Source organism: Clarias gariepinus, chromosome 24 (assembly GCF_024256425.1).
Source record: "Clarias gariepinus isolate MV-2021 ecotype Netherlands chromosome 24, CGAR_prim_01v2, whole genome shotgun sequence".
In the NCBI taxonomy this organism is placed as follows: Eukaryota; Metazoa; Chordata; class Actinopteri; order Siluriformes; family Clariidae; genus Clarias; species Clarias gariepinus.
In genome coordinates, this window is record NC_071123.1 from 9,793,708 (window position 1) to 9,820,870 (window position 27,163).

Here is a 27,163-nt window from a genome sequence, read left to right on the forward strand (position 1 = left end):
GGCTGTCTTCGAGTAAAAACCACCAAATACGTTAAAATAAAAGGAAAAAAAAATATCAGTCACTTACTACTTAATTCTTCTACCAAATCTGACAACGATTTATTAAAATGTAGCACTTTCGATAATCAGGCAGCTCTATTTAAATATTTTTTGCGTCTAATTTGTGACGCAGCTTTTAAACCCACAGGCGTACACAAACGAACAACCTCTGTCAGTTTTCAGGTTTAGGATCAGTCTAAATTTTTATTAAGCCTGTACCTCAGTACTGAGAAATATAGGCTTGCTGTTTACGATAACAGACGGTATATATGCTTTTTCTTTAACTGGTAGTGTGAGGAGTTCGTTATAGTCTGCTTAGTGCACCGGCAGCCTTCATCTTCAAACCGCTTCATCGGGGTTCTCTCTATATAAACACACACACACACACACCTCTCCCTCTCTCCGGTTCTCTCTCTCACACACACACGATCTAAATAGCACACCGGCAAAAAGTTCCTCCCTCCGCTCTTAAAATAGGCAGTGTAGAAATAGCCTATATTTTACTTTTAATATCAACCTAAATAAATGACTAAAACACTGAGGTGAATAAAGCTGACTAGAGAGCAGCTCCAAGGCGGGTGCAGTGTTAAATCATATAACCACGTTCTCGAGCGTATATAATTTCGTTTTTTCTGCCCACTTTAACAAAACCTTAATTTTCGACAAATATCGCATTTATAGTCGTTTTTAAAAATTGTGGTATTGGCTCAAAAACAAAGCAAAAAAAAATTGAAAAGGAAAAAAAAAAGCCACAATACCGAATGACTGAAGTGAGGCTACACCTACCCGCATTTAACATATGAACAAGTAATATTTTACTTTTTTTCGTAGGATTAATTAGTATTATTTATTATGTATAAATCACACAAACTACGTCCAAAAACAACAAAATAAACAGATAACCGCAATTTCTAAAGGAGACACCAGAAAGCGGCACTTGTCTTCCTCTTAAAAAAAAACGGTTAAAACGGTACAGGATTACAGCAAACAAATAGCATAAATTACAAATAATTTTAAACTTAAAATTTTACAATTACAAATGTTCATATGATCGTAATTATATAGGGGAGTAGTTGTCTGTTTTAGGAAGTAAACCATTAGCGTTTAAGAAACTCACGCGTTATATTATTTATTATTCCTCAAGTAAGCGAGGGTTCACATACACACAAACACACTGCTGTTTCATTAAAATATTAAATATAATATCTCCCAAAAATAATTTATTTTGTGTACATGACGCTACAAAGTCATCTAGGGCAGCTGCAATTTACAAGACCTCTAAGAAAATGACTCCCATATCCCATATAAACATAAATAAATTACATTGATTCTGAGAAATCACAAAAACACAAAACAGTCAAAAATTTATTGTTGGAGTGTTATTAATCATGAGTATCGTTCTACAGAATTCTACAATCAATCCTCATTTGTATTATACAAGTAGTGTCTGCACACAAACATACACAGCTTAGGGCCAGTCACAGTCACTAAAACTGCTTAAAGTACAGGATTAATCTTTATCCAAGACCATCCTCACTCTCTTCCCCAATCAAACAAACAAACAAACAAAAAAAAAAACTGTACAGGAACAATTACTGACATTCAGATAACTGATAATTGACATCTGCTCTGTCACTCTCAGTGCCAGTGAAAACTCAATAATTCAACTGGTAGTACATTAATTACACTATATATATATATTTTACCGTGGTGTTGAGTCTACATTAATGTTTTGCCTCTGCTTGACCCATCCATCTGTAATTGCTCTGAAGTGAAGAGGTCTGGGATATATGGTGGAGATTAAGCTCAGCTTCAATGGGCTTCAGAGCCTTGTGGAAAAAGCAGTTCGAATATAAGAGTAAGACATGCTGGTAAGGAGTTCTCACTTGTTGTTCTCCGAGTCCCACAGCACAATTGTCAAAATGATGCAATATTTCTCAAATGTGTCTGTTCGCTGTTCGTTTCGTTAAAGCGTTCCGGGGGTAAGTGTAATTGTTATGGGGCTGCACTGATCGTAGAGCGCAGTAGTGCTGTGCATTTTATTGCTACTGCACGTGAAATTATGGTACTAGATATTTGCCTCATTATAAGGCTAAAACATAAAAAATGTTTTAAATTATTATTACTTTTTGTTGGTAATAATTACGCAATACAGGCATGAAAAACCCACACCTCTCACCTGCTACAGTGCGTCCCCTTAAGTAAATGCACACAGGGCGGACAGGGCTTGCCGTCGCACTGCATGATGGGAGTCGGTGCGGGCAAGGTGCAGAAGTTGATGGGGAGCATCCGCGCTCATCACCGCTCTTTCACCCCCGGTAATGGCAGCCATGCTCCCCAGGATGATGCAGCCTTGTCGCCGAATGACGGCATCAGAATCTGAGAGGAGGGAAACTGCTGGAGATGCTGCTCCCATGGCGACTTTGAGCCACTCCTCTCCCTCTATGCAACTACCTATAGAATTTAAAGGAGAGCTAGAGTTGCCTTTCATCTGAGGGCTGATACCTTCAACCCTTAACCTCATTCTTCCTCTGCCTGTTACTGCTGGAGCACTGATGGTTCTCCTTCTGTACTCAGACACTTCAGTCCTTTTTATCATGCCTAGCCACTTTACCACAGCCTTACAGGCACTTCTGCGTACAGAAGGCGCAGAATCAGACAAGCGACTTAGCAAGTCCTTAAACACTGCTGGTTCAATAGTCCAGTCTGGTCCTGCATTTGACCTGGTAGATGTCTGTCCCAAATCTGGCTCAAGGCAGGTCAAGAGGTTGCAGCCAGCTGCTCGGACCCCATCATCACAGTGGTGTAGGGCAAATCGCAGCACAACCGGGTCCACCGGCAAAGCAGTGAGGGCTGAACCAGGTGTGCAAGTCTGACACAGCAGAGTCAGAAGCTGAACTGCACACCCAAACAGCGATTCAGTCTGCAGTAGCATGGACAAGAGAGAACTTGCTGTCCAAATTTCAGGTTGAGGAGGCTGACCAATGACCTCTGATGCCTTAGAACAACTCTTAATTAAAGTAGTGTGACCCATGCAGTTGTTGGGTTGCTCTAAACTGTCTATTAAAAAGCTTGTCCTGCTCTTGTGCTGTGCTGTGAGATGTCTGTGATGATCTGAGAAGCCTTTGTGAAACTCCAGGCTGTCTAGAAGCTCCTCCACACCTTCACTGTCTAGCTCTATACTATCTTGAAGGTGTTCCATGCTGAGAATTTTTAGATCATGCTTGATCTTTGAATGAAAGCCTCTTCCTTTCACCTTTCCAGACTTGTTTTTGGATTGCGCTTTGGGAGGATCCCTCGTGTCCCTGCTTTTATTTATATTCCCACTTAATATGTCTGTGGTTCTTTTAGGGTGATTCCCATCAGTTCTGCTCTTTTCTAATTGTTTTTTATGTGGGGTGCGTTTAAGTTTTGGCTGCTCTGCAGCATTCCCAGAGTGATTAAGGTTATTTAGGGTTTGGTCTGATGGTGTGCTTTGAGGAAGAAACCCACAGTTCTGTGCTGCAGTAATGAAGCTTGGAACTGCATACTTGGGGAAGGACAGGCAAAGACGGCACAAAAAAGAAAGCGGAAGCTCTAACAGAGCAGGGGATTGGAGCTGAATCACCTGGAAAAGCAGATACAGGTAGAAACGTTTAAAGGAATTAAATTCAACCTATATATACACCTTATGAACCCTTGATGTAGAATGGTGTATTTACTTGCCTCAACTAAGCCTTCTACTATATTGAGGCTTTGATATGAGTGGAGAATCGCCGCCATTTTCTCCTGGGGCAGCTCCACAGCAAACGGAAAGCACAGTAACTGGCAGCTCATCAGAGCTAGACTATTCATATCAGAGCCGCCCCACATGAGACCCCTTTTAAGTGGTGCCGAGCTGCTAAGAATGAGAGCACAGAGGCGGGTCACAGTTAACATGATGTCTAAAATTCGGTTCATAAAAAGTAAATGGTCTGGAGGTCAACTGACCTATCAGTAGTCAAGAGACGAGTAAGGGTCCGAATAAATTTTTTGCCGTCATCAAAAAACAGAAAAAGGGAGTCGTGAGGCTCATTGGAGAAAGCCAAAAGAGCAATAGATAAAAGGGCAGAGAGACCTAGGAAAAGAGGAAAAAAAAATTAATTTTAAATGCAGTGAATGGCATATAGTACTGATATTATTTCTATTCTGAAATAAACATTTTACCATCAACTGAGAGAAAATCAGACTTTACTGCTGTCCTTTCTAGAATAGTGCCAACTTTAGTCCACAAGTGACACCAAACATTAGAGTTCAGAAAATCATTCAGAGCACTGCTTTCACTCTGCAATTGAGGGGAAAATCTGTTTATTATAATGTAGAATTTTTACAATTTTCATAATTACATGACGAAATCTCACAAAATATCCTGGGTAAAATTACCTCAGAGAGAAAATAAAAAATTAATGCCAGGACACCGTCGCACATGCCCCAGCCAGGAGGTAAAGGGTAATGAGGCTAAGAGAGAAAAAACAAACACATCATGACTCCCAGGTCTTATACAAATATTGCAGCATAACTAAGCATGACCTTTAAATATTATGGTGGAAAGTTGTGTGTGTACCTCCTCTGGTCCTGACAGTAGATCCTCCAGAAGAGTCATAATTCTGTCCATGTGGATGTTAACACACACGCCGTAGTGAACAAACAGACTCAGGACTGCTGCTGCTTGTGGCTGGATGAGATGAAAACCCAGAAGGGCACAGATCCATAATATTGTTGGTTAATTATTAATCAGATTGGTATCAGTAATTAAAATGGTAAAATTGTAGCTCAAGACAAGGACTTACTGCCAGAGCGTTTGAGTCGGGATGGAGGAATAATGATATCAACAGCTGGCACAAATCCTCAGCTCTAGTGAGAGAAGTAATTATTTATAAGATAAAAAATTAACAAGTTAATCTAATTACTCATAGCCATCTGCGCACTTAAAAATGGCACCAATTTTTTGTTACAGCAATTTATTTTTGACATTATTTCTGTAAATATTAATTCACAGAGTACAGATTAAAAAATGCAATTTTAATTAAGGCACCTATAATTGTTTAAGATATCAAGGAAAAAGAAGATAGCAATTAGTGAGGGTGGGGAGGGAAAAAAAAAAAAAATCAGACCTCTTTTCCTTCATTTGCCAGTCAGGCTGATTCTCCCACATCGGCAACAGCACAGCCATCAGCTCTGCCAGCACCTTTTCGCTCCACGGCTTCTGCAGTCACACCACATTATGAGCAATCAGTCTCATTAATCAATATTAATATTATTAATACAGCAATCCTAACATTTATCAGTGTTAACTGATGACTTCATTATGCCAGTCCCAATTTGTAAAAAGTGCTAAACCAGTGATAAATGTAAATCTACTTATTAACAGCATTATTTTCAAGACAAATATCTATGCAACTTAAATCCCGGATAAATAATATTTTTTTCTAAAATCAGATCAGAAAAAAATAGAATGTAAATTTTTTTTTTTTTAGGGTTGCATATTTTCACAATGTTTTTTTTATTTTTATAAAAACTTAAAAGACCTTCGTGCCTGAAGTTATATGATTGTTATTTTTTAAATGGTTCTACAAAGAAAAAAAAAATACTTTTATTGTGGTAAATGTTTCACGTATGATTTTTTATTTAAACCATTGTTGTGAATGTTGAATAATAATAATTATGATTATACTGCAATTCATAACTTTATTTCTGTTGTGTTTTTTCTGTAAACATCTTTATGAGAAGTAAGAGGGGAATGATTTTCTGTATAATGAAGATTTAATACAAAAAATTGCACCTCTTATTCTAGAAAAGCTGAAAGAATTTGTGGTTACTAAGAATAAAGTTAGGATTACGTGCAGACAAACCATTACTTAACTACAGTAAAATTTAACTCAAAGGAAATGGCTCATAAAACATAATAAAAAAACAACGGTGTGTGTGTGTATACATGCTTATGCATATACTTTTATTCATTTATGTATTTATATCTGACTTAAGTGTTTTGTGTTTTAATAAACAAGACAGCTATATTGAGTTCTATTACCTTCATTACTTCAGGACTGCTAAGCATCACCTCACTCAGACTAAATAAAATGTTAAGTGCATCTATCTCTTCGCCAATTCTCCTGGCATCAGCAGGGTCAGAGGTCAGGATAATGTTGCTGAGAATCTTTAAGAGGTGAAGAACAGTAGAAGGCTCTTCCACCTTCCCATTAATAAGCTGTGCAAAGAAAAAAGGTGTTAAATTTACTCCATAATTCATTTACCTCTATGTGGGTTTTTTATTTTACCAATTACTACACGTCTTTTGTCCTGAGGTGACTACAACTATAGCACAGTATTTACAGCAAAGCCCTAGACGATAATTAAGCTTAACCAACAGGACTCTTGTTTAATTGAAATACGATAGAGTAATTGCAGTTTGCCTGCTCATTGCATATCAGGAGTTTGTTCTTCAGTTTCTGATGGATGTGGGGATCCATAGGCACAGACATGTTATCTGTCACTTCAGCCAAACGCTGCCACTCTTCATCACTGTTAACATCTTGCTCCTGGGTGAGGTGCAGAGGGACATGTTATATGAGTGTGGTATTATTTTGTTCACAAGATTATTGCAGATCCATCAAACCTACTTGGAAATATAAAAGGTGATATACACTTTCTTGCTGTTTTAATATAAACACCTTGTTCATTTATGCAATTATCCAAACAGAAAATTGGGTGTCAGCAGTGTGATGCATATAATCATGCAGCGAAAGGTCAGGAGTTTTACACTGTACAATGATTTAAGTAACTTTGTAGCACGGTTGTTAATACCAGACAGACTGGTTTGAGCATGTTGTGTACAATATGTAGATTTTATACACTGGGCAGGTAAAGAATTTTCCCAACTGATATATTTTTTTAAACATCTGACTGTCTAGTTCTGTGAGTATGTGCCCACTGAAGAATCATTCATTTTCGGTTGACAGGAGTGGAACCCCAAAGGCTTTCTGCTTTTACAGCTCATTCGCCACAAAGTTGTTGAATGCATATTATGCATTTTGAGTTGCTTTTTTGCTTATGGCAAATATAAAGAGTGTTCAGCTCAAACCAAAGCAGTCAGACCACTTTCATCAACATGGTGTTTCTGCCCGAAGAACTGGCACTTACTGCATGTTTTCCCCACAATTCTGTGTAACCTCTACCACCTTGTGTGTGTGTAAAAATCCCAAGAGATCAGCAGTTTCTGAAAACCCAGTCCAACTGGCACTAACAACCATGTTACAGTCGAAGTCCCTCAGATCATACGTCTTCCTATTCTAATGTTTTATGAATATTAACCGAAGCCCTTTGACCTCTATCTGCAGATAAAGTTAAAAGCATAAAAATGAGGTGTACAGGTGTTCCCATTAAAGCGCCAAGTGAGTGCATATTAAGTAAATGATTAAATATGGTACCTAAGAAAATATGTCTCTCATTATATGAATGATTTAACTTTCTGATATTTTTTCAATGCTTTTAGCTGAAAATTTGAAAAAGTGAAAATTTTCTGGGTGTAATTCAAGATCAGCCACTGGCATAATTAACAATAACCAATATAAAAATAATCATTTAATTTTTGCCTTAAAACAAACATTTACAATTATTTAAACCCTTATTGGCTTTTCTTCTGGAAAGTCTGAAAAAGTAATAAACTCCATAATTACTAACATCACTGTCCAGCCGAACTGAAGCCAAGCTGGTGCGTCCAGGTCTGGACCGTCTCACCATCAACCTTGGTCCTACCTCCACTGAAGGAAACTCTCTCTCATAGTCCCTGCTGATGGGACCCTTACACAGAGCCAAACTCACCCTGAGGCCACCAAAACAAAAACACAACTTTGTGCATGAAGCATATTTTACACACTTTTACACACTTTATTTGAACCTTTCAATATTTTTTTAATATTCTGACTCTTCGATGATCAAAAATGTCTTTGCAGTGTTTTCCGGTGCAGGTTGCGAATTTATGAAGACAGCTTTTTTATGTTACATTCAAATTCGGAGCACAAATACTACCTGGCAACACCAATGTCATTGGCTTGATCCTGATTGGCTGGTGGATGAGCTGAATTTCGACACACTGTAAAGGTGCTGCCCAATGAATGGTTGCTGGTGGGGGCTTCTCCAGCCGGGGCAGTTTTGGTGCGAGGCTGGCTGTTAACAAGCGCTTTCCCGTTCTTCAGCGGGTCCTGGACAATCAAAACAAACCACTTCTGCTTAGAGGTCTTTCGACACTGCAGTCCAATGCTATTACAATAAACTTCAGAATAAGTTAAGACCGAATAATCGTATTTTTCTGGGTCACATAAAATAATTTTGTAATTGTATATTTTGTAAATTTCTTTTTACATTTTGATTCATGTAATGCGACCCTACTATCAAAGAGTGCTCAGTGTGTTTTTTCGGAATAAAAAAAAGAATAAAATAAAAAAATTTACAGATCTTCTTTAAATAATCTTTTATATATTATTTTTAGTGTTTCTGCAGATATCCTAAAGTTGTAAGACTTTTAAATGCCTGTCAAAAAAATAAATAAAAAGTGAAAAATGTTCCAATTTGACAAATATAAAATAAAATGTTTAAAAAAAAAAAACTCTTTTTTTTTTTCTGTCACACACACAGGTCACATCATGAAAAACAGTTATAAAGTATAATTCCGTAGTGTACAGTAAATTTTGCAATAGTGTGAGACCCCGGAGTCTCGGAGTAAGAGTTTTTTCGTTGAATTTGTCATTTCTTCAAATTGACGACTGTGTAGCTAATATTAGCGTCAGTTTAGTACAAGCACTTGCATCATGCAACTGACTCCGTATTATCCGGTATCCCTGAGAGAAGGAGAGTTTGTTTATGAAATTATTCAATTGTATTTTATAACAAATAAATTACATGACACTAAAGTAAGAATTGCATATAATAAATTTACGGCAGTGGGCTTAGGGCCTTTAATTAAAAAAAGGAAATTAGACAAATTCAGACTTGCTAAACTGGAAATTCATATGAGAATATTTCAAACCACAACCATGAAATTTTCAAACGATCAATTTATTTTTGAATTTTATAATAGCATCACACTCATGAGATTTATCCTATAATCCCTGTAGTGAAAGTGTGTGGTATAGAAGCTCACCTGTCTATTCTTCTGCTTTTTGTCTTGCATTTCTCTGGCTTTCCGCAGTAATTTGCTCTCTCCACTACGAGGTACAGATTTCTCTGCCACCTGCTGCTGCTTCATGGCTTGGATGATGGGACTGGGCATTATGGTCAGTGGGCTGCATGAACCCTCATCTGGCAAAACTGTCCAGACACAACAATGCGACTCTACGTTATCACCACTCGCTATGTTACACGGCTCTTACAGCATTTCACATGCAATCCTGTTGTGTTAATAATCTCATCCTAAATTATGGGAGCAGTCTTAAAAGCTTATAAAGCCATAAATCTTCATGAAATGCCCTCACCTATGACTCCGTCTGCAACATAAGGATGGTGAAGCAGGTCAGGCCAGTTCAGCCTTTTCTGAGGGTCTTTATTTAACAGACCTTTCAGAAAACTCTGGCAAAGACGAAAAATAATTTTGCAGATTAGTAATTCGGAAAACACTTTGAATTGCACAGTATTTCTTATGGTGACTGTATGAATATAATTGACATTACACACTGGTGCATTAAATCATTATTTAACAATTTTTACTTGCTGAATAATGTATTTATTTTAAGTTTAATTAAATTTATGTGATGGATTTAAAATATTATAAGAAAAAAAAAAGGACAAAGGCCCAATCTTTTACTAATTAAAAAAGTATTCATCTATGCAACCATGGCTTGTAGTGTTTCATATAAAATGAAATCATTCATTCATTCATTCATTATCGCTGTGGCCATAATTATGCAGCTCCAGACAAGCATAATAAAGATTTACTTATGGTGTCGTGCCTAATGTCATGGTTTTTCCCCATATAAATTATTATAAAATTCAACAAAGAAAAAAAAATAAATAAAAATAAACGTTTGTGGTGTTGTGAAACTTAGTACCATGCAGTCGTGGCTCATGTTCTCTGGCCATTTGACCGGATCCTTGACAATCAGCTGCACGAGCTGATAGATGGAGTTGGTGTAGAACGGCGGCACCCCCATGTGGAGCTCGTACAGAATGCAGCCCAAGGACCAGAGTTCAGCTGTGTGGTCGTAGGGCTTCTCTTCCATCAGTTCTGGAGACATGTACAGAGGTGTCCCCTTAAGTGAGGTCAACACCAGAGTGGAAACACTCATGGCACGAGCAAATCTGGAAGAAGTTAAAGACGAGAAATGCTGTCAAATTCAACAATATGACAACAGTTCTTAAACTCTTAAGTGCAGGACTGTTCATCACTAGTCCTAGAGGGCCAGTGTCCAGCAAAGTTTGTAATTTACCAACACCTAAACACACCCACTGAACATAGTAAGTGAACAAATTGATTAAATTAGCTGTGTTTGAGCAGAGGAATCTTTGGACAGTGGCCCTGCAGGACTGAAGTTGAAGATCCCTGGTCAAGAGTATCTAGACATTCATAGAATGGTTGCTACTTTACATAGCACCTTGTGCAGTACAAACCCAAAGTCACAGAGCTTCACCACACCCCCTTTGCCCAGAAGGATGTTTTGTGGTTTCATGTCGCGGTGCAATATACGATGGGAGTGCAAGTAATACAGGGCAGATACCAGTTGGCAAGCTATCTCACGCACCTACACACACAGCAAAACAACAAATGTAAGAAAGATGGCTATTCGCAGAAACCAGGTGTCTATTTCAGTTGAGCTGGCTGTCATTCTGTCATCCACGTGTACTATATTGCAACTCTGACATCACTATGACATATATTGGAACTAACTTTTGCCAGTGATTAGCTGCTTCCATCGAAATGTTTTGCAAAATTGTAAAGTAAATTTCAAAAATTTCAACAATTGTTAAGAGTGAATATTTGGAAGAAGATGCAACAAATAATGTAATCAAATAAGAACAAGGACTGCTAGATCACCATTTATTTGTCATATATCAAAATTTATATATGGCATATTCTCTTAATGCGGTATTTCTCAAGCTTGGATTCAGGTCCCCCAGGGGTCCTTATAACATAGCTATTGGGGTCTGTGCTTTATTATTTTTATTAATTTTATGTTGATAAAAATCACCCAGTTTTTATCCAAATTATTATCCAAAAAATTATTACTGATCTATCTGTAGTTACTAGCCTGTCTGACTGGCCCCTTCACTTGACAGAATTTAATTTAAACCTCAATGACTCATAAACAAGTTGGTCTTTAAGTGTCTTCTATAAGTGGCAAGTACAGAAATTAAAAAAAGGCTGCCATAAGTAGCAACCAATATTATTTGACACATTTATGCAATGAGCCTAAAAGCTATATTATATTTTGGTGAGGATCTGTGAGATTGAGAGGCTGGAAAACGTTTGAGAAACCCTGTGCTAATGGATACAACAGATGTTTTAAGCTATTATTATTTCTATTTCAACAATATATGCATTTCCATTCTAGTTCTGCACTGAATTAATCACTATTAATCACATAAAAATATAACATCAAAATATAGACCTTAATAATCATTTAATCGCAAAAGGCTGCAGTTTATTATAGGTAGTAGACACAAGTCAGGATTTTGTGCGGAGTTTGTTGATAAATATTTGTTTACGTTTTTAAAATACATTTGAGGTGATAAATACATGTAAGCAAACCTCCTCCTAATGAGATTGTTCGTACAATTATTTACTGTTAGCCTAGAAACAAAGGCATGTTACATTTGATAAGATAAGATAGAAGATTTTAGTTTATTAATCTGCATAGGGAAATTGATATTAACACAGCAACTAAATAGGTTAAAAAGAAGGTAAAAACTTGGATATACCCAATAAAACAGACATGATATTGAAATATTGAAAAAGCTAAGTAACAGGTAAACTGTATATAAATTATTAGCACTAGTAATAATTAACAACTGTGATATATTCTTGTATGTATTAATACATACAAGAATATATCACAGTGACGCAGAAAAAACTCCATGAAGTTCGGTGACCACAGGTGTGACGTGTGGATGAGTTAAAGAGTCTGATAAAAGTGCAAAATTGTGCAACCCTTTTCCATTCAGATTTTTTTCACATTCAATTATTTTGCATGAATTCAAAACATGGAGTCTCGTAACAGATAAAGGAAATAGGAATGTGGATTATTACAGGTGAAAGTATCCCTTATGTACCTGGCTCTCGGGTAAACTTCCATCATCCTCCAGGATTTGAAACAAATCGCCTTCAGCGTACTCGGTCACCACTACCACCTGCCAGGGGAACACAAATGACCTCGTTATACTGTAAGTGACAAATGCTTATACAGTTTTATGAGTTACACAGTTAAGTTATACAGTTTTCCTATGTTATTTGCTGAGACACTAATCCCAGGGAGCTAGATATGAAGCCTGGCTTTTGAAGCTCTTTTTTAATTTTTTTTTTATGTTATTAGAGCTGTTGTTAAGTAAGAAGTTTTCTGCAGCATAATTAGCCAAATGACCTCCAGGGCAAGAGAGATTTTTTTGCTGCCAACGTCTGAATATACGATTACGTTTTGCCTAACAGTGTCGTTTACCAAGAGATTTGAATGGGAAAATTGGAAACGCTGGCAGCGATTTTCGTTTGAGCCGTTGCACTGGATCCTCCGCCAAATAGTTATCTTACCTTACTTGTGTAATGTGTAATGCACAACCAACAACCACATTACTTTTCACCATATTACCTCTGTTTGTGTCTCAAAACTGTCCAAAAGCAGTATTATGTTCGGATGCTTGAGCCCTCGCATGATCTCAATCTCGCTCTTCAGGCTCTGCAGCTCTTTTTCAGAGCGACCCAATTTAGGCATGAACTTTAAAGCCACAACCTGGGAAAAAAGGAAAAGAAAAAAAATCACAGGTTAATTTTACTCGTAACAACAAGTGGCTCTTGTATATATTTTTTGTTTATAGAGGTAGATGTTGGCACAAACCTGACCACTGAACTTTCGACGACCTTTGTACACTCGGCCAAAGGAGCCTTCGCCTATCATCTCAAAAACATGGTACTGCTCCATCGCAGACGGACTGGCGTTACGGATGATCAATCACCTTCTGACCTGTGTTTTAAACCAAATTAATTTTGATGTAACTTAAATTCAATTTCTTTGGCAGGTTTATTGTTTGAAAAAGAGAATTTCAACAACACCCTCATTTTGGACATTTTAGTGTAAGACACAATAGATTTAACACACCTGGCTTAAGGTTTGTTAAGGTTTATGATGAATGCCCAAATTGTTAAGTTTTAAGATAAATTAAAAGAAGAATTATTGCTTGATGTGTCCGCGGCACCTGGATAAGCTTACTGGCTGACCCAAAATCAAGGGAGGGGAGCAAACACAAAATGAATGATAAACAGGTCATTTCAGACCTGGAGACAGACAGGCGATAGGAAACACATTAGCATTTTCCGCTCAGACAAAAGGGTTCCAATGGACACAAGCTGTTTGTAGGTATATATGTACAACACAAGCTATAGAAAATATTATCATGTCACAATGAGGGGATTGTTTTACAAGCAGAGAAGCATGGGAACATTCACATAATATTAGAAAACCTTACAGTGCCCCCTTATTTCCTAATCAAATTATACTATTATCAATGAAATTGACAGTAAATAATCAGTCAGGCATTAGCATAGAATAAACAAAAACCAAATGTGAAAAATAAAAGAAATCAAGTGCATGTGTGAAAATAAGAAAAGATGAACCCTTTGGCTCAATTGAATACATACTGTAAGTTTATACCATATGTGTATGTGCTAAGGTGTAAATAAGAACGTCAATGTCTAAACAATTTTTCATCCATGCTGATCTCCTCTTCAACCCAGATACTTTACATATATTAGAGTCAGCCAAAAGAGAGGTTACAAGCACTTCATTACAGGCCCATGCAATTTTTCACTGCAGAGGATAAGCGGCTATATCTGAATCATTAAGGTCTCATTTTTGAGGTACATGTGGATTTATTCTAAAGATTTATAGATATTCTTGGAGAATTCAGCCCAAAATCTTTAATTTTTGGCTGCTAGGACTTAACTCTTAATGATGCTGTGAATTTCTTAGGGCTGTTTGCTTAGGTATAAACAATATCCATAGTTTTCATTAGACACAGTAAAATAAATCATCGGCTGCAGGGGATTCCAGCCAGTGCAATTTTTTTCTGTTGGGAAAAATTTTGTTTTAAAACTAAATGTCTTGGCTGTTTTGTCTGTAGAAGCAATGTAGCTCAATTCAAACAGGAGTACAGTCCTACACAAATCTTTCACACATACAATCTGTACAAATGTTTTAGTTCAGTCAGGTACAGTATGTTCACTAGTATGTGAACACTAGTTGAAGTCATTTAGTTTCTTATCTGCATTTCCTAGTGTACATCACTCTGTCGAGCTGAGGCTTATGGTTAATTTGTTGCGGCATCTATTTTTTTGATGCAGTCTTTATATTTACTCACTCACTCATCTCCTATACCGCCTATCCCAGGAGGCTTAGGGCACGAGGTGGGGTACACCCTGCCAATCTATCACAGGGCACGCACACACACACACACACACAGACACATATTCACACTCTCATTAAAACACTACAGGCAATTTGAAAATTCCTATTAGCCTAATCTACATATCTTTGGACTGTGGGAGAAAACCGGAGTACACAGAGGAAACCCACCAAACACAGGGAGAACATGCAAACTTCATGCACACAGAGATGGGAATTGAGCCTGGCCGGGAATCGAACCTGGACCCTGGAGGTGCAGGGCAACAGTGCTAACCCCTACACCACCTAGTCTCACTAGCCTCTTTATATTTAAAGTATACATAAATATAAGATAAAATATAATTAGAACATAACTAATTTACATACTACCTAAACCAACTACAATAATTTAACACCAGTAACAGCATAGTAGTTGGTATTCTTGGTACGCTACAAACTAGCATCAAATTTCAGCAGCTTTTTTGCAGAAATATGACCATATTTGCCTTACCTGGCAAAATAGAAAACCTCTTTTTACTTTGCTATGGTTGGCCTGACTGGGGGGGGAGCACACGAGCCAGCTGATGTCCGCAAGCTGGTGCATTTCCCAATTTTAAACCTTATTCCGTGTGTCCTTAAATGTTTCATTAGATTTGCCATGCTCACCCCTTTGCACAAACACATTGAAAGACATATGTTGCATGTCAAATCCTTTGTTGTGAATTACAGTCAAACTTTAGAATGTTTTAGACATTTTTAAGCTTTAGGCATTTTAAATTAAGTGCTTGGCTTAGCGAGCTAACGCTACCGGCTACTGTCAGAGCAAGTGTAATTGTTGCATGCTCGCGTAGCATTCACGCAGACGCTCTCATTTCGCAAGATTTGCTTTTAAGATAGACACTTAAGTTATTACAAAAATGAGTTGGGTTTATAGAGCTTTCTGACACACGTTCACATACATTTTCTCAGTTAGGAAATTATTTTTTACCTGCAGCGATACTGAAGTGAGGCACCAGTTTCTGCACACTGATTCGGTTCTAGTACATAACAGTGCCATATTGGCACATTGCCATTTTCGGAACCCAACCATACTTCTATACCAAAGTCACAAATATCGTAGAGGGAAATGGATCCTTAAATCCATGTGCATTTATACCAAGGATGTGTGTTTTACACATTTATCAAATGCAAATACTGTAATTTTTTTATATGGCACTTGGAGAACGGCAATGTGTGACCTAGGAAAACACTCCTAGGCAACACACTCTGTTGCCAGATTTAGCCGGTGGGTTCAAATCGCAATACTGTTCAGAAACTGCCAAAATATATACAGAACTGCCTAAAATATTTGGTTAATATACAGTTTAGCATTCCAAAACTCTACGTTTGTAACCTTCAACCACATGTAACATTGCAGACATTAGCTAGGCCAAGTTAATTCCAATAACACAGCACGACAATGCAATACCGCCACTTACTGGATGGGAGTGTCACTGAGAGAGTGCTCAGGATGGGAACTCTGCAGTTACAACTAGCAAACCCCGTAGCATAATAAGAATATTATCTACACACTTGCTGGTGCTTTTACAGTCCTTAGCCATGGCTGTTGTTTTGAAACTTGGATTGTAACAAATTAAACGATTTTTTATAAATTTTATTTTAGATATTAAACATTGTAGAGTGTAATGTTAACCAACAGATATTGAGTGGACATTGCACCGCTACAAAACAAGGAAAGCCCACTTACTGTGTCACTAAATATGATAAAGCCAAATCTTTCCCCAAAAAGATATCAGTTATTGGTATAGTGATCTTCAACACAGTGTTTTTTTAAATATTATATTTAATAAAGAATTAATTTAGCTCATGCAGCAATTAAAACAACAGCTGCTCATGCACAAGCAGCTTAAAAAAGAATAATGTGATTTGGGCGACGGATTGGCACCCTGTCCAGGGTGTACCCTGCCTCGTGCCCTAAGCCCCCTGGGATAGGCTCCAGGTCCCTGCGACACTCAATACAGGATAAATCGGTATAGAAGATGAGTGACTGAGTGAGTAACGTAATCTGTTCACATTTTTGCACAATCACAAACACAATAACAGTGCATTAATAAAATACACAGAGATAAAAGACTGTAATTAACTTATTCCAATTTCGTTTAGACATACAAGTGGGATCTTACCTTTAGTTGCATAACAAACTATCCGGTGCAACATGCACATTCCAATGAAATTCGTAGCTGATGATTTTATTGTAACTTTGCCCGCTTCGGCATTTTAATAACGTCATAGCACTTACATTCTTGAGCGCATTTACAAAGAACAGCACGTCAACGGCCGATCAGCGCGTGCGTCTAGTAACCAACGGCAACAGTGGACGCGGGTTGATGACGTAGTTAGTTGGCGACAGGAGCGTCGTTGGTGTGTTTTAGCGTGTTATTTTAATTTTGGAAGACGAAGTAACGAGTTATTCAAAACGCGACGCAGAACGAATTAATAATATAAAAAATAACGAACACATAACTTCAAAACACGACGAGAACAAAGCTTTTTTTTTTTTTTTTAATAACGACGGTTTTTCAAAAACGTGCCAGAAAATAAAACTCATTTAAGCGCATAGCTCAAACCAAACTTTATATAAACACATGATACATATTTTAACTGACGAGAACAAATACTTCCCTGACCCCCTTTTATTGTCCATGAGGGGGTAAAATGAAAAATAGCTAATTTTCAAACACTTACTTTTTCCTCTGAAAGGGAAGTCCGGACTGAGCCCTCAGGCTGTTAGGTTTAAGAAGCGACCCCAAACTATGTGTATGTACATTCGTACAAAGACTATAGACGATATTAACATGTCGCAATGAGGGGATTATTTTATATGCACAGACGCATAGGAAAGTTCATACAATATTAGAAAACTTACAGGGAGACAATTCCGAAGAGAACGAAATTTATTAACAGATGTAAACGAGCGGTTTGCGAGACTTAGGCGAAGACCCCGCCAGCTTAGCCGGTTACCAGTTACCGTTGGTTAGCTAGCCACGCTTTGATGTGCCATATCTCCGGTCCGAAATACTGTAACCTGTCCATCACCCGCTTCTATACTCGCACAATAACAGTGTGCGTGCAAAATGTGCCAAAGTTTTTTTTTTTTTTTAATAGATTGATTTCGATACAAGGCTTAACAAACTTTGGAAAAGTTTGGTTATTTTAGCACTCAACGACGTCCAAAACACAAAGAGCCTAGCAACTTAAATAGCGGATAAGTCCACAGTCCTGTTAGAAAATGGCCTTGAAACATAAAAAAAACGATATTCGTTTATAATGATAAATATGTTACAAAGTTTGGAATGTTTGTTTAATGACAGCTCGTTCATCCGTTGTTAACACCATTTTTTGTTAAAACAAACATATGAAAACAAAATTGTTTGGATCAGGCGATAAGAAGGTGTACTATTGTACCCTCTCACTACGGGGGCCTTGGCTTAGCAACGCTTTGCCGTGTTAGCAACGAATCGCCCGCCGAGTAGAGGTCAAGTGCATAAGCTGGATGGCCCCCTAGGCATGTTTTTTTTTTTTTTATTATTATTATTTGTAGCCAGAAACATTTACATGCGACGTAATTTCTTACATTCTTTCTTTCTATCTATAGCATTAAAGGGATTATCTTAAAAAACAAAAAACACATACAAAAAAGATGACATTAATAAATTGTACTGATTGTATGCTCACAGCACATGCAAATATGTCTGGTGCTGAGCAAACAGGTGTCTAAAAATCACATGCATCATTTGTGACTAAACAAAAGTCTTTTATTTTTTCCTTGGATAGTTTTCTTGACACAAGAACATACGACAAACAATTTCAACTGCAAAACCTATAAATGTTTTTACTACCTTAACTACCTGTGACCAGTCCTAAGTCCCTCATAATTCTGGGATGCACAACAGTACTAGAACAGATGCAGATAATTTTGTTTAACATCACAATACCGGTTTACTGCTACTGCTCAAGAAATGTATTTATAGTAAGAATATAAAAATAATTATATAATAATTAACCCACTTTCAGATGGACACACATGTTTTGTGTCTGTCCAAGGAAGAGATAAGGTTTTGAAAAGACAGAGGTTTTGGAAAGACAAAGTGTAGTTTTGAGTGGTCAAATGTGTTTTATTTGATCTATTATCTATAAAATGCTTAAATGCAATAAAATTTAAAACATTAGTATATTAGAAAATATGACCCGCAATGGCTCTTAACCTTCATAATGATGTGTATGTATGGTCTAAAGCATGTTTAATTTGTCAGTACCAATCATTCTTAAAAGACAAAAAAATAATGAAAGATCGTTGATTACTAAATCTTCCCACAAGCTATTTGCTAGAGCTATTCATAATAACTGTCAATGAAGCCAACAGGAACCTGTTTTCATTTGAGGTCATCTTGAAATAAAATTCCTAACCTCTAAAAAAGGAGCTGTTGCACAGCTAAAGACCTTATTAATATAGGCTTTTAAGTTTATGAAAAAAGCTGTAAAATTCCACCAGTTTTTAGGTTCCATTTTTCATGTTCTAACTTCTTCATCAGTTCAGTTCTACATCCACTTAAGTGCTCCAAGGCCTTTTAAAATGCCCTCCTTGTCTCATATGCCATCCATGAGCTAGTTCCATCATCTTTGGCCCATCCTTGAGCAGTGGTGTCACTGAGAGATGCAACACCACTGCCAGCCTCATCTGAAGACACAGACGCCATCTTCACCACCGGCAGATCGCCCGGATTAGTCATGTATGGAGGGCATGAGTAGCTGGAGGCTGAGCTGTAGCTGGCTGCCGGGTAATGGACGTCTTCCAGTGTTTGCAGAGTGTAAGGCTGGGAGCTGGAGGGGACAGATCCACTGTTGCGGCTTGTCGAAAGCCGATACGGAGAGGAGCTTCCTGAATCAGCACCCAGAGACGGGGAATCTGCCACCGGGGCTGTGCCTTCAGGGCAAAGAACCTCTGGCTGACTGACATGATCTTCTGAAGGCTGCTCCCATGGATCTCTCTGTGTAAGATTAGTAAGAGGAAAAAAAACATATAAAAAAGTTATTGCTCCTTGACAATAAGAAATGTATGTTTTTTTTTGTTTGTTTGTTTTTTATACCAAACTTTAAATTAAATTAATCATAGAAGATACAGATTTTTTAAGAGATCAAAGTGAGACAAAATGCTAAAAAAGCATTTTTTTTTGCTTCAAAATTTACATTAACTCTTTTTAATATACCACTTTCATTTTTATTCCAAAGTGTCAAAATGGTTCAACTGAAAAAACAAACAAACAAACAAACAAACAAACAAAACCCTGTCATTAATAAATTGACTATAAATCTATAAAATACTTAACAGTAAATGTTAAGCAAATATATATATATTTTTAAATCTGGTTTAAAAAATATAATTTAAATGATTACTGCTAATTTTGTAATAGCACTTTTTTAAATGAGAGTTTTTAATGGATTCATCTCATGTCAGAATTAAACATAATCAAAAGATTCCAATTCATAAAAGTCATTCACATTTTAACTCTGAATTTTTTAAAAGTGCAACCTTGACATTGTGTGATTTCACGTTGTGAACAAGAATAACCTGAAAATCCATGATTATTAAAATTTAGAATTTATCCAAAAGTGTTAAACTACTTTCCCAAACTTTTTAAATCTATATATTTCTAAATATACTCTCTTTTGTTATTGTTATATAATTCCAAAAACCTGTGTAACACATTACAATTTCAGGACTAATGTATGATGTCAGGACTTAATGTGTATATGGATATAAAGTATGTCTATATGAAACATAAACCTGGCTGTGTAATAATTACACCATTTCCTTTTCCTAAGTCGTAATGTACATTTTCATAGAATTTTTAAACAGCTCAGACTAGAAAATCCAAGCCAGCATTGTGTAACTGCCATAACGGGGACATTACAATGTATTATTAGAGGATAATAAATGTTTAATATACTTAGAGTGGTAACTGTAGGTTTACATAATGGTTAACACAATTAATAATATTTCTCTTCATAGGCTTTTCTGCTTATAATGTGACTAAAGGTTTAAATAACAGTTCAATACCAGAAGCAGATGTGAGGATGCCTCGCCGGACAGAGAAGGGAGTAGTGTAGACAGTGCAGATGGGGAAAAGAGTGAACCTCCACCAGCTGTGTAAGCAGTTGCACTTCTGTAATCCCCGAATGAATCTGGCTGGTAGTAGCTGTCAATGAAAGAGGGGTAGCTGGATGAGTGTTCATAAGGAAAGGCCTTGCTGCCCAGCGCAGAAGAGTATGAGTCTGAGGAGTACTGCTTCATTGGGTGGCACAGCTCAGAATCAGGCAGGAAAGGCCTCCGCATGCTGTAGTATCCAGGAAGCATGTGAGCACCTGCAGGAGGAAGCAGGAAGTCAAAGTTAATGGACTGAATGCTGGTGAATTAACTCTGTCATCACTTCCAGCACTAAGTTTTTGGACATGTTGAATTAGATAGTGGTGTGTAGGAGCTTTATCAGATGATCACAGACAAGATGAGCTCACCTGGCATTTGTACAAAAGCAGGCTGGGAGGAACTGGCTGCAGCCTGAAAACCACACAAATTTATAGATATAATTGTTAATGCCTTGAGGGTAGCATGTTAGTCACAAAGAATGCAGAATCCTATTAAACCGCATTTCTGAGAATGTGTGTAAACTGTCAAAAAGGCAACAGTGCGCTTTAAACAATGAAGTTACAAAACACTGGTGGATGACTTTGGTGGAGCACTGAATATGAAAGCCAGAGCATGTCACAAAGCCAGTGCGAACACAGAGTCGAAGACAGGAAGGCTCTAGTACACAAGCTGATTCTGTTGAAAGCCAGGCAAATTTTGTGGTAGGATATTTGAATGTGATTTGCCAGTGTCACAATAGCACCACCCCATGCGTGTGTGCATATGTGTGTGTGTGAGTGTGCACGGTTGCCTCCGGTGTTGTGTGTGTGCGACTTGAGGGGCTAAAGAAATGATCAGATGCCTAGAAACATGTCCCAGTAGATAATACTCAGAAGAAAAGAGGGGGAGGGTTGTATTGTTTATATACATATAAAGAGGCCAATTGTTACTTTATGAAATATACTATCAGTGCCGAGTATTTATAATTTATATTATAAAAAATGTACTGCTTGTACTTTGTCCCAATGTATATTTTAATGATGCATTAGTTTTTAAGATGACACAAAATGTTTAAGATTACTACCAGTCCTGACTTTGGCACAAATGTGTGCCAATGCCATACGCTGCCCCTGAAAAATTTGCATGAAGCTCGATTAGGGCCATTAACACAAAGTAAGGAGGGGGAAGGGAGTGGAAATGGGGTGTCTGTATGTACACGCAGCAGCAAGCCTCGCACAAGGAATGATCTGTTCTGTTTGTCTTTGGTTGAGGTTAGGGTTTCCTAAGGTCTCGTCCGTGACCTAATGCTACATTTAACCGTCTGTCTGCAACAATGGCCCACTTATCTGGACCCTTTCAGGAAGACAGTGCTTGTGCGGGCAGGTGCACCTGATACCAATCTCTCAGTGGTGTGACAAGAGACATCAATCACATGCCAATACTCACGAATAGCACATTATATTATAGGAACTTTACAACTCTCCAAAGTTCCAAATTTTACCTGAGAATCTTTAATTTTACTTGAATTTCTTGCTCAACACTATTTAACACTTTCATTTTGTGTAATCGCCTTCCATTTAATATGAGTGTATGTCAGAAAATGTGAAAATGGCTATGTATTAACTTATGACAACCGTCTATAAGATGTGACAAAACAATGAATACTTACATTGAATCTGGGTACATTTGTTTGCCTTGATCGTTTCTCAGCTAGCAGATCCTTGACTGTGTGCTTGACTCTTACTCCTTGGTAAACTCTCTTAGAATACTCTGCTGAATACAAAATATGCATTAAATACATTTATTGGCTCTGCCACATAACAAAAGTGTTGACTCGTTTAATCAATGGATCTCAAATCATCTGACTGAGATCAGAATTAGGCCACCCCCAACCTCTTCCAGACTTAATTTGTGGTTTTTGGCCATTATACCAAGGTGTGGTGTAACATTAACAGGGTATTATTATTAACCTTTTTTCCCCCTCAAGCATTTATATGCTCCACGTTTTTAACAAGGCACTTAAAAGTGTTAGGTATCAACAAAAACATTTTTTTTTTTTACATGTTAAACTTGGGAAAATCAACTTGGGAAACCTGGATGCCTGGGAAACATCATGTTAATCTTTAACAACTGCTAAACCCTAAAGTACACAAAGGCTTATTAACAAAAACAACAATAACACAATAATATGTGTTTTTGATGTATGTTAATGACACAGGAACATATTGAAATTTGTACTATAAAGATTAAATGACCAATTTAACTTTTTTTGGTACATTGTTCAAGTTAAACCCCCCCCCATCGCACAAAAAAAAAAAAACTTCCTTTTTCCCCAGTTAATGCATGATTAAGAAGGGGAATCAGACCTAAACTGTAAAGTAAATCGTTAGTCTTTTAACGTTTTGTTTTGTGACCCTCCTTTTTTTCTTTTTTTTTACAGTAGTCTTATAAAGTGACATATTGTTCCATGGAATCATGATGATATGAAACAATCCTTCCTGGTTGTGGTAACAGTATGTCTTGGTGACTCAGGCAACAGAAATAACAAACTGAATTAAATACACAGCTAAAACATGGAATATTCTATTATTAAAATATAAACCCACAGGGGAACCAATGGATTAGTGTATGTATGGTAGCCGTGGACGATTTAAAGAAAGATTTAAAGAAATTGGTACTTGCCACATGGCACCCTCCATGGCAAGGCTCCATGACCCCCCCCCCCCCCAAAAAAAAAAACCCAAAAAAAACCCAAAAACAAACAAACAACAAAACAAATCTAGATAAATTATTAAATAAATAAAAACCAGGTTATTAAGTTTTCTATAACCACAAATAGAAGGTTTCATGAAGAGAACTCTTCCAGGGTTCATGGACGACTGCAGAAAGTGTATGATGACACATATTGGCAAACATTTTTTTCCTTCAAACCCTGTACAGTAAGAAGCTTGTATCACAAATGTGGCCTAGTTGCCGGAGATTTTAAGGGTTAAACTTTAAAGACTACTTTTAATCAATAATCTATTAACCTTGTGTAAGAGTGTGTTGATTGTAAAATATACTGGCTGAATAGATCCGCCAATATAATGCTTTCAGGGAATAAGCAAATACTGGTGGATATAATAGAAGGTGTCCCAAAAAATCTCCATACATAGGGGAAATAAACACTTTTTAGCGAAATGTCTTTCAAATCACTCATACTAAGTTTATATTTGTGTAAGACTTTGAGAATACCTTTGACAAAAAGAGTAACATAATGAAAGCGTTCTCATGGCTGGATCGGGAAGCTGTGTCGTAGCAAGTGAATGCGAGTGCAATTACGAGTTTATCATGAGTATGAGAGATGACTGTGTTTTGATAAAAAGAAAAAAGATAAAAGTTTTACAAATAAAGTTACATTTTGTGGTAAAAAGCATAGATTTTTCCTATATATTAAGACTTCTGCGACACACTGTACTTTACATGGTTGCTAGGGCTCAGCGTTATGTTCATGGTGCAACTTTGCAATCATGATGTAAATCATCATCTTATACACTGCTGTCTGTCAAGTATGCGAATTCCAAACAATACACGTGGTACGTACACATGGCAAGTAGTTTTTGAGTACAAGATACTAAACCTTAAGACGTATATGAATGTGATATAATCAAATTGTTTGTGCCTGTGCGTGTGTATATATATATGTGTGTGTGTGTGTGTGTTTGTGTGTGTGCGTGCGTGCATGCATGTGTGCGAGTGTGTAATCAAACACTGACGAGAAAACATGGCCTAGAAAGCCATGGAAGCTATAAAAACACCATCTTAAGATAGACATTAAAAAATGCTGTGTCCTGTTCATTCATCTTTTGATTTTTATGACCTACAAATGTAACTAGGATATATGTGTATATAAGGAGATTTTTCTAAAGTGTGTCAAAATTCCTCCTTTAACCTTTACACATTACAACTACGATAAAGCACTTTAATTGGTTCAGTTTTGCCACGAATCATACTTACTATTTTAAGTCATACACTCTTAAATATAGCATTAAACTGGCCCTTTCTTAATCTACCTTTACTGTGTATCATTTATTTAAAAAGGATGTCCATGTAACTTTACATGAAACATTGCGTTAATTTATTTACTATTTATATAAATTAAAAAATTTTAAAGGTCTTCTATGTGAATATTTGATGATGCACCCTTAAGTGTACTAATCCAGTGACTAGAAAAGATTCTATTTTCTATTGTTGGTTTTTCTGATTATACTAAGTTAAAATATTAGTTAATAGAGTTTAAAGCAAGAAATAGTTGAAATAGTTTTGTTGTTAAATATAGTCTAGGCTTGAAAGAACTCATCTATAATAACTACACTGAACCTGTTATTACATGAACGGAGCAAAGCCATTAGAATGAATCAAGTTCTCACCTGTCTCCATCATGACTTGCGGCTCACAGTGTGCGACAGTGTGTTTGCAGGAGGTCACTTTGCTTTTCTAGTCCAGAAGTAGTGATACAGTGAGCCATTTAAAAGCCTTATGCAGACATGCTCATAGAGACCCAGGTGAGCGCACCCATACATTTATACCTCCCTCCTGGTGGCCCTGCTCAAGCCTTCATGATTTGTGTACATGCAAATAATTGGCTGCAGGACGTTTCTCGGTTATTTGCATCCCAGGCTAACATGCTAGATTAAAGGAGGACGAATCATGCTGCAGCAAAATGGAAAAATGGGACACACATGTTGGGCTGATAAGAGTCGGCAGACATGGCAGTCAAGGTTAATTTTCAGCATTTATAACAGTAATTAATACGCCAATGTCTCTGTAAAAACCACCCATGAGCACACACACTAGATTTTCCTCTAGTTAACAAAGACACAATTATTCCCCTGTAAAACGATGCACTGTAGTTATTACTGTTTTGAATGAGGGTTGCCAGGTTGAACCACTTTCTTTCTTGGGTAGAGCAAACTATTGTGCTAGTGTTAAAGAAACTTTCAAAGAGTTTGATTGTTGAAAAGAGTAGGTTTATAATTTTGCTACAGAGTATTTTTCGTCAAAAGGACGGTTTTAACACAGAGTCTGGGGTGAAACATCCTGACATTTAGGGTTGTAGACATTGTGATAATTCTGAAAGAGCACATTTCGCTTTTAGTGAGTTTAAATTTACATATACAGTACCATTTTGAACACATCTATTCATAAAAGTTTTTCTTTCTTTCTTCCTTCCTTCCTTCCCTCCGTCCTTTTTTCCATCTTTCTTTCTTTGTTTATGTACTACAATGTAGAATCATACTGAAGACACCTAAATTTCATGTATGTTTCATATTTAAGACCATTTCAGGTATTTACAGTTTTCCCCAATGACAGCTCTCATCAAAATGCTCTACTAGGTGAGCTATAACTATTCACGCCAGCTATCTAAATATAAACTAATGACCCATAACTTTTCAAACCACTGACAGGTGACATGCATAACATTGATTATCCTTTTACAATGGCACCAACAAGATTTTATCGTTTGCTGCAAGAGATCAGTCAGTTTTGTTGGAACAAGTCAATATGTTGGAAGCAGGTAAAAGGCTCAACTGTAAGGATCTGAAAGACTTTGACATCAACCAAATTTCCATGGCACGGTTGGTTCAGAGCATCTCCAAAAACAGCAGGAGCTTGTGGTTTGCACTAACAATGCAGTAGTTGGTACCAACCAAAAAGTGGTTCATGGAAAAATTGGTGTGCTGGCAAAATTGTCTGGGGTGCCCAAATTTAACTGGTATAAAGGGGTGCAAAGGTAAGCTTATAGAATCTGTGTAATAATTTAACTGACTTGTTTTACATTTTAAATGTGGCAAACACACACTAAATCATAGTTTGATGCGTATAAGGCTATGCAGTCGCAGACTAGTTAGTGTGCCCATGCTGACCTGTGCCCACTGCCCAAAGCACCTTCAATGTGGGATGTGAGCATCACAGCAGAAAGTGGCCTGCATCTATTGCTATGCGTGTTGAATGTGAATACTGTCTATAATGTTTGCAAAATAATCAATATGAAGCAACATTTAAAATGTATTTATATCACCATAAACTGTTTTGGATGAAATTATCTAAAATGCTGTTGTTTTTAAAGACAAACAAGTTGTGTTAATGTTAGACTATAGTAAAAAAAGAAAAAGAAAAAAAAAGCTATACCTTAGTTACGATTGCTTATATCTTAGTTACGATTATTTTAAGCCTTTCCAAGTTTGTAATACGTTGCTCTCAGAGCCATGTTAGAAGTCATGTGACCTTGTTGGAGTCACAATCCTTGTTTGGCAACTGGCCAATGCACCTGTATGACAGGTTAGGGAGAGGCGTGTCACTA

The 27,163-nt window shown here is 37.1% G+C and overlaps 2 protein-coding genes across 3 annotated transcripts; both read right to left on the reverse strand.

Moving 5' to 3' along the window:
* Nucleotides 1–1,377: 1,377 nt before the first annotated feature.
* Nucleotides 1,378–17,873, reverse strand: stk36 (serine/threonine kinase 36 (fused homolog, Drosophila)). The gene is made up of 20 exons (XM_053485268.1): nucleotides 16,820–17,873; nucleotides 13,095–13,220; nucleotides 12,849–12,989; nucleotides 12,319–12,396; nucleotides 10,660–10,790; nucleotides 10,101–10,350; nucleotides 9,528–9,621; nucleotides 9,197–9,363; nucleotides 8,086–8,258; nucleotides 7,738–7,879; nucleotides 6,471–6,596; nucleotides 6,089–6,265; nucleotides 5,172–5,263; nucleotides 4,848–4,911; nucleotides 4,622–4,732; nucleotides 4,441–4,515; nucleotides 4,225–4,342; nucleotides 4,009–4,135; nucleotides 3,745–3,919; nucleotides 1,378–3,646 (listed from the first exon to the last, which is right to left on the reverse strand). The coding sequence occupies exons 2-20, from the start codon at nucleotides 13,176–13,178 to the stop codon at nucleotides 2,237–2,239; spliced, it is 3,735 nt and encodes a 1,244-aa protein (XP_053341243.1). The 5' UTR covers nucleotides 13,179–13,220; nucleotides 16,820–17,873; the 3' UTR covers nucleotides 1,378–2,236.
* A 583-nt stretch (nucleotides 17,874–18,456) lies between these two features.
* Nucleotides 18,457–25,327, reverse strand: pou2af2 (POU class 2 homeobox associating factor 2). 2 transcript variants are annotated; one of them, XM_053484918.1, is made up of 5 exons: nucleotides 25,230–25,327; nucleotides 22,490–22,590; nucleotides 21,210–21,252; nucleotides 20,755–21,059; nucleotides 18,457–19,684 (listed from the first exon to the last, which is right to left on the reverse strand). In XM_053484918.1, the coding sequence occupies exons 1-5, from the start codon at nucleotides 25,240–25,242 to the stop codon at nucleotides 19,265–19,267; spliced, it is 882 nt and encodes a 293-aa protein (XP_053340893.1). In that variant the 5' UTR covers nucleotides 25,243–25,327; the 3' UTR covers nucleotides 18,457–19,264. The 2 variants fall into 2 exon arrangements, with proteins under 2 accessions (XP_053340893.1, XP_053340892.1); XM_053484917.1 differs by having other exon boundaries at nucleotides 22,490–22,593.
* Nucleotides 25,328–27,163: the final 1,836 nt, after the last annotated feature.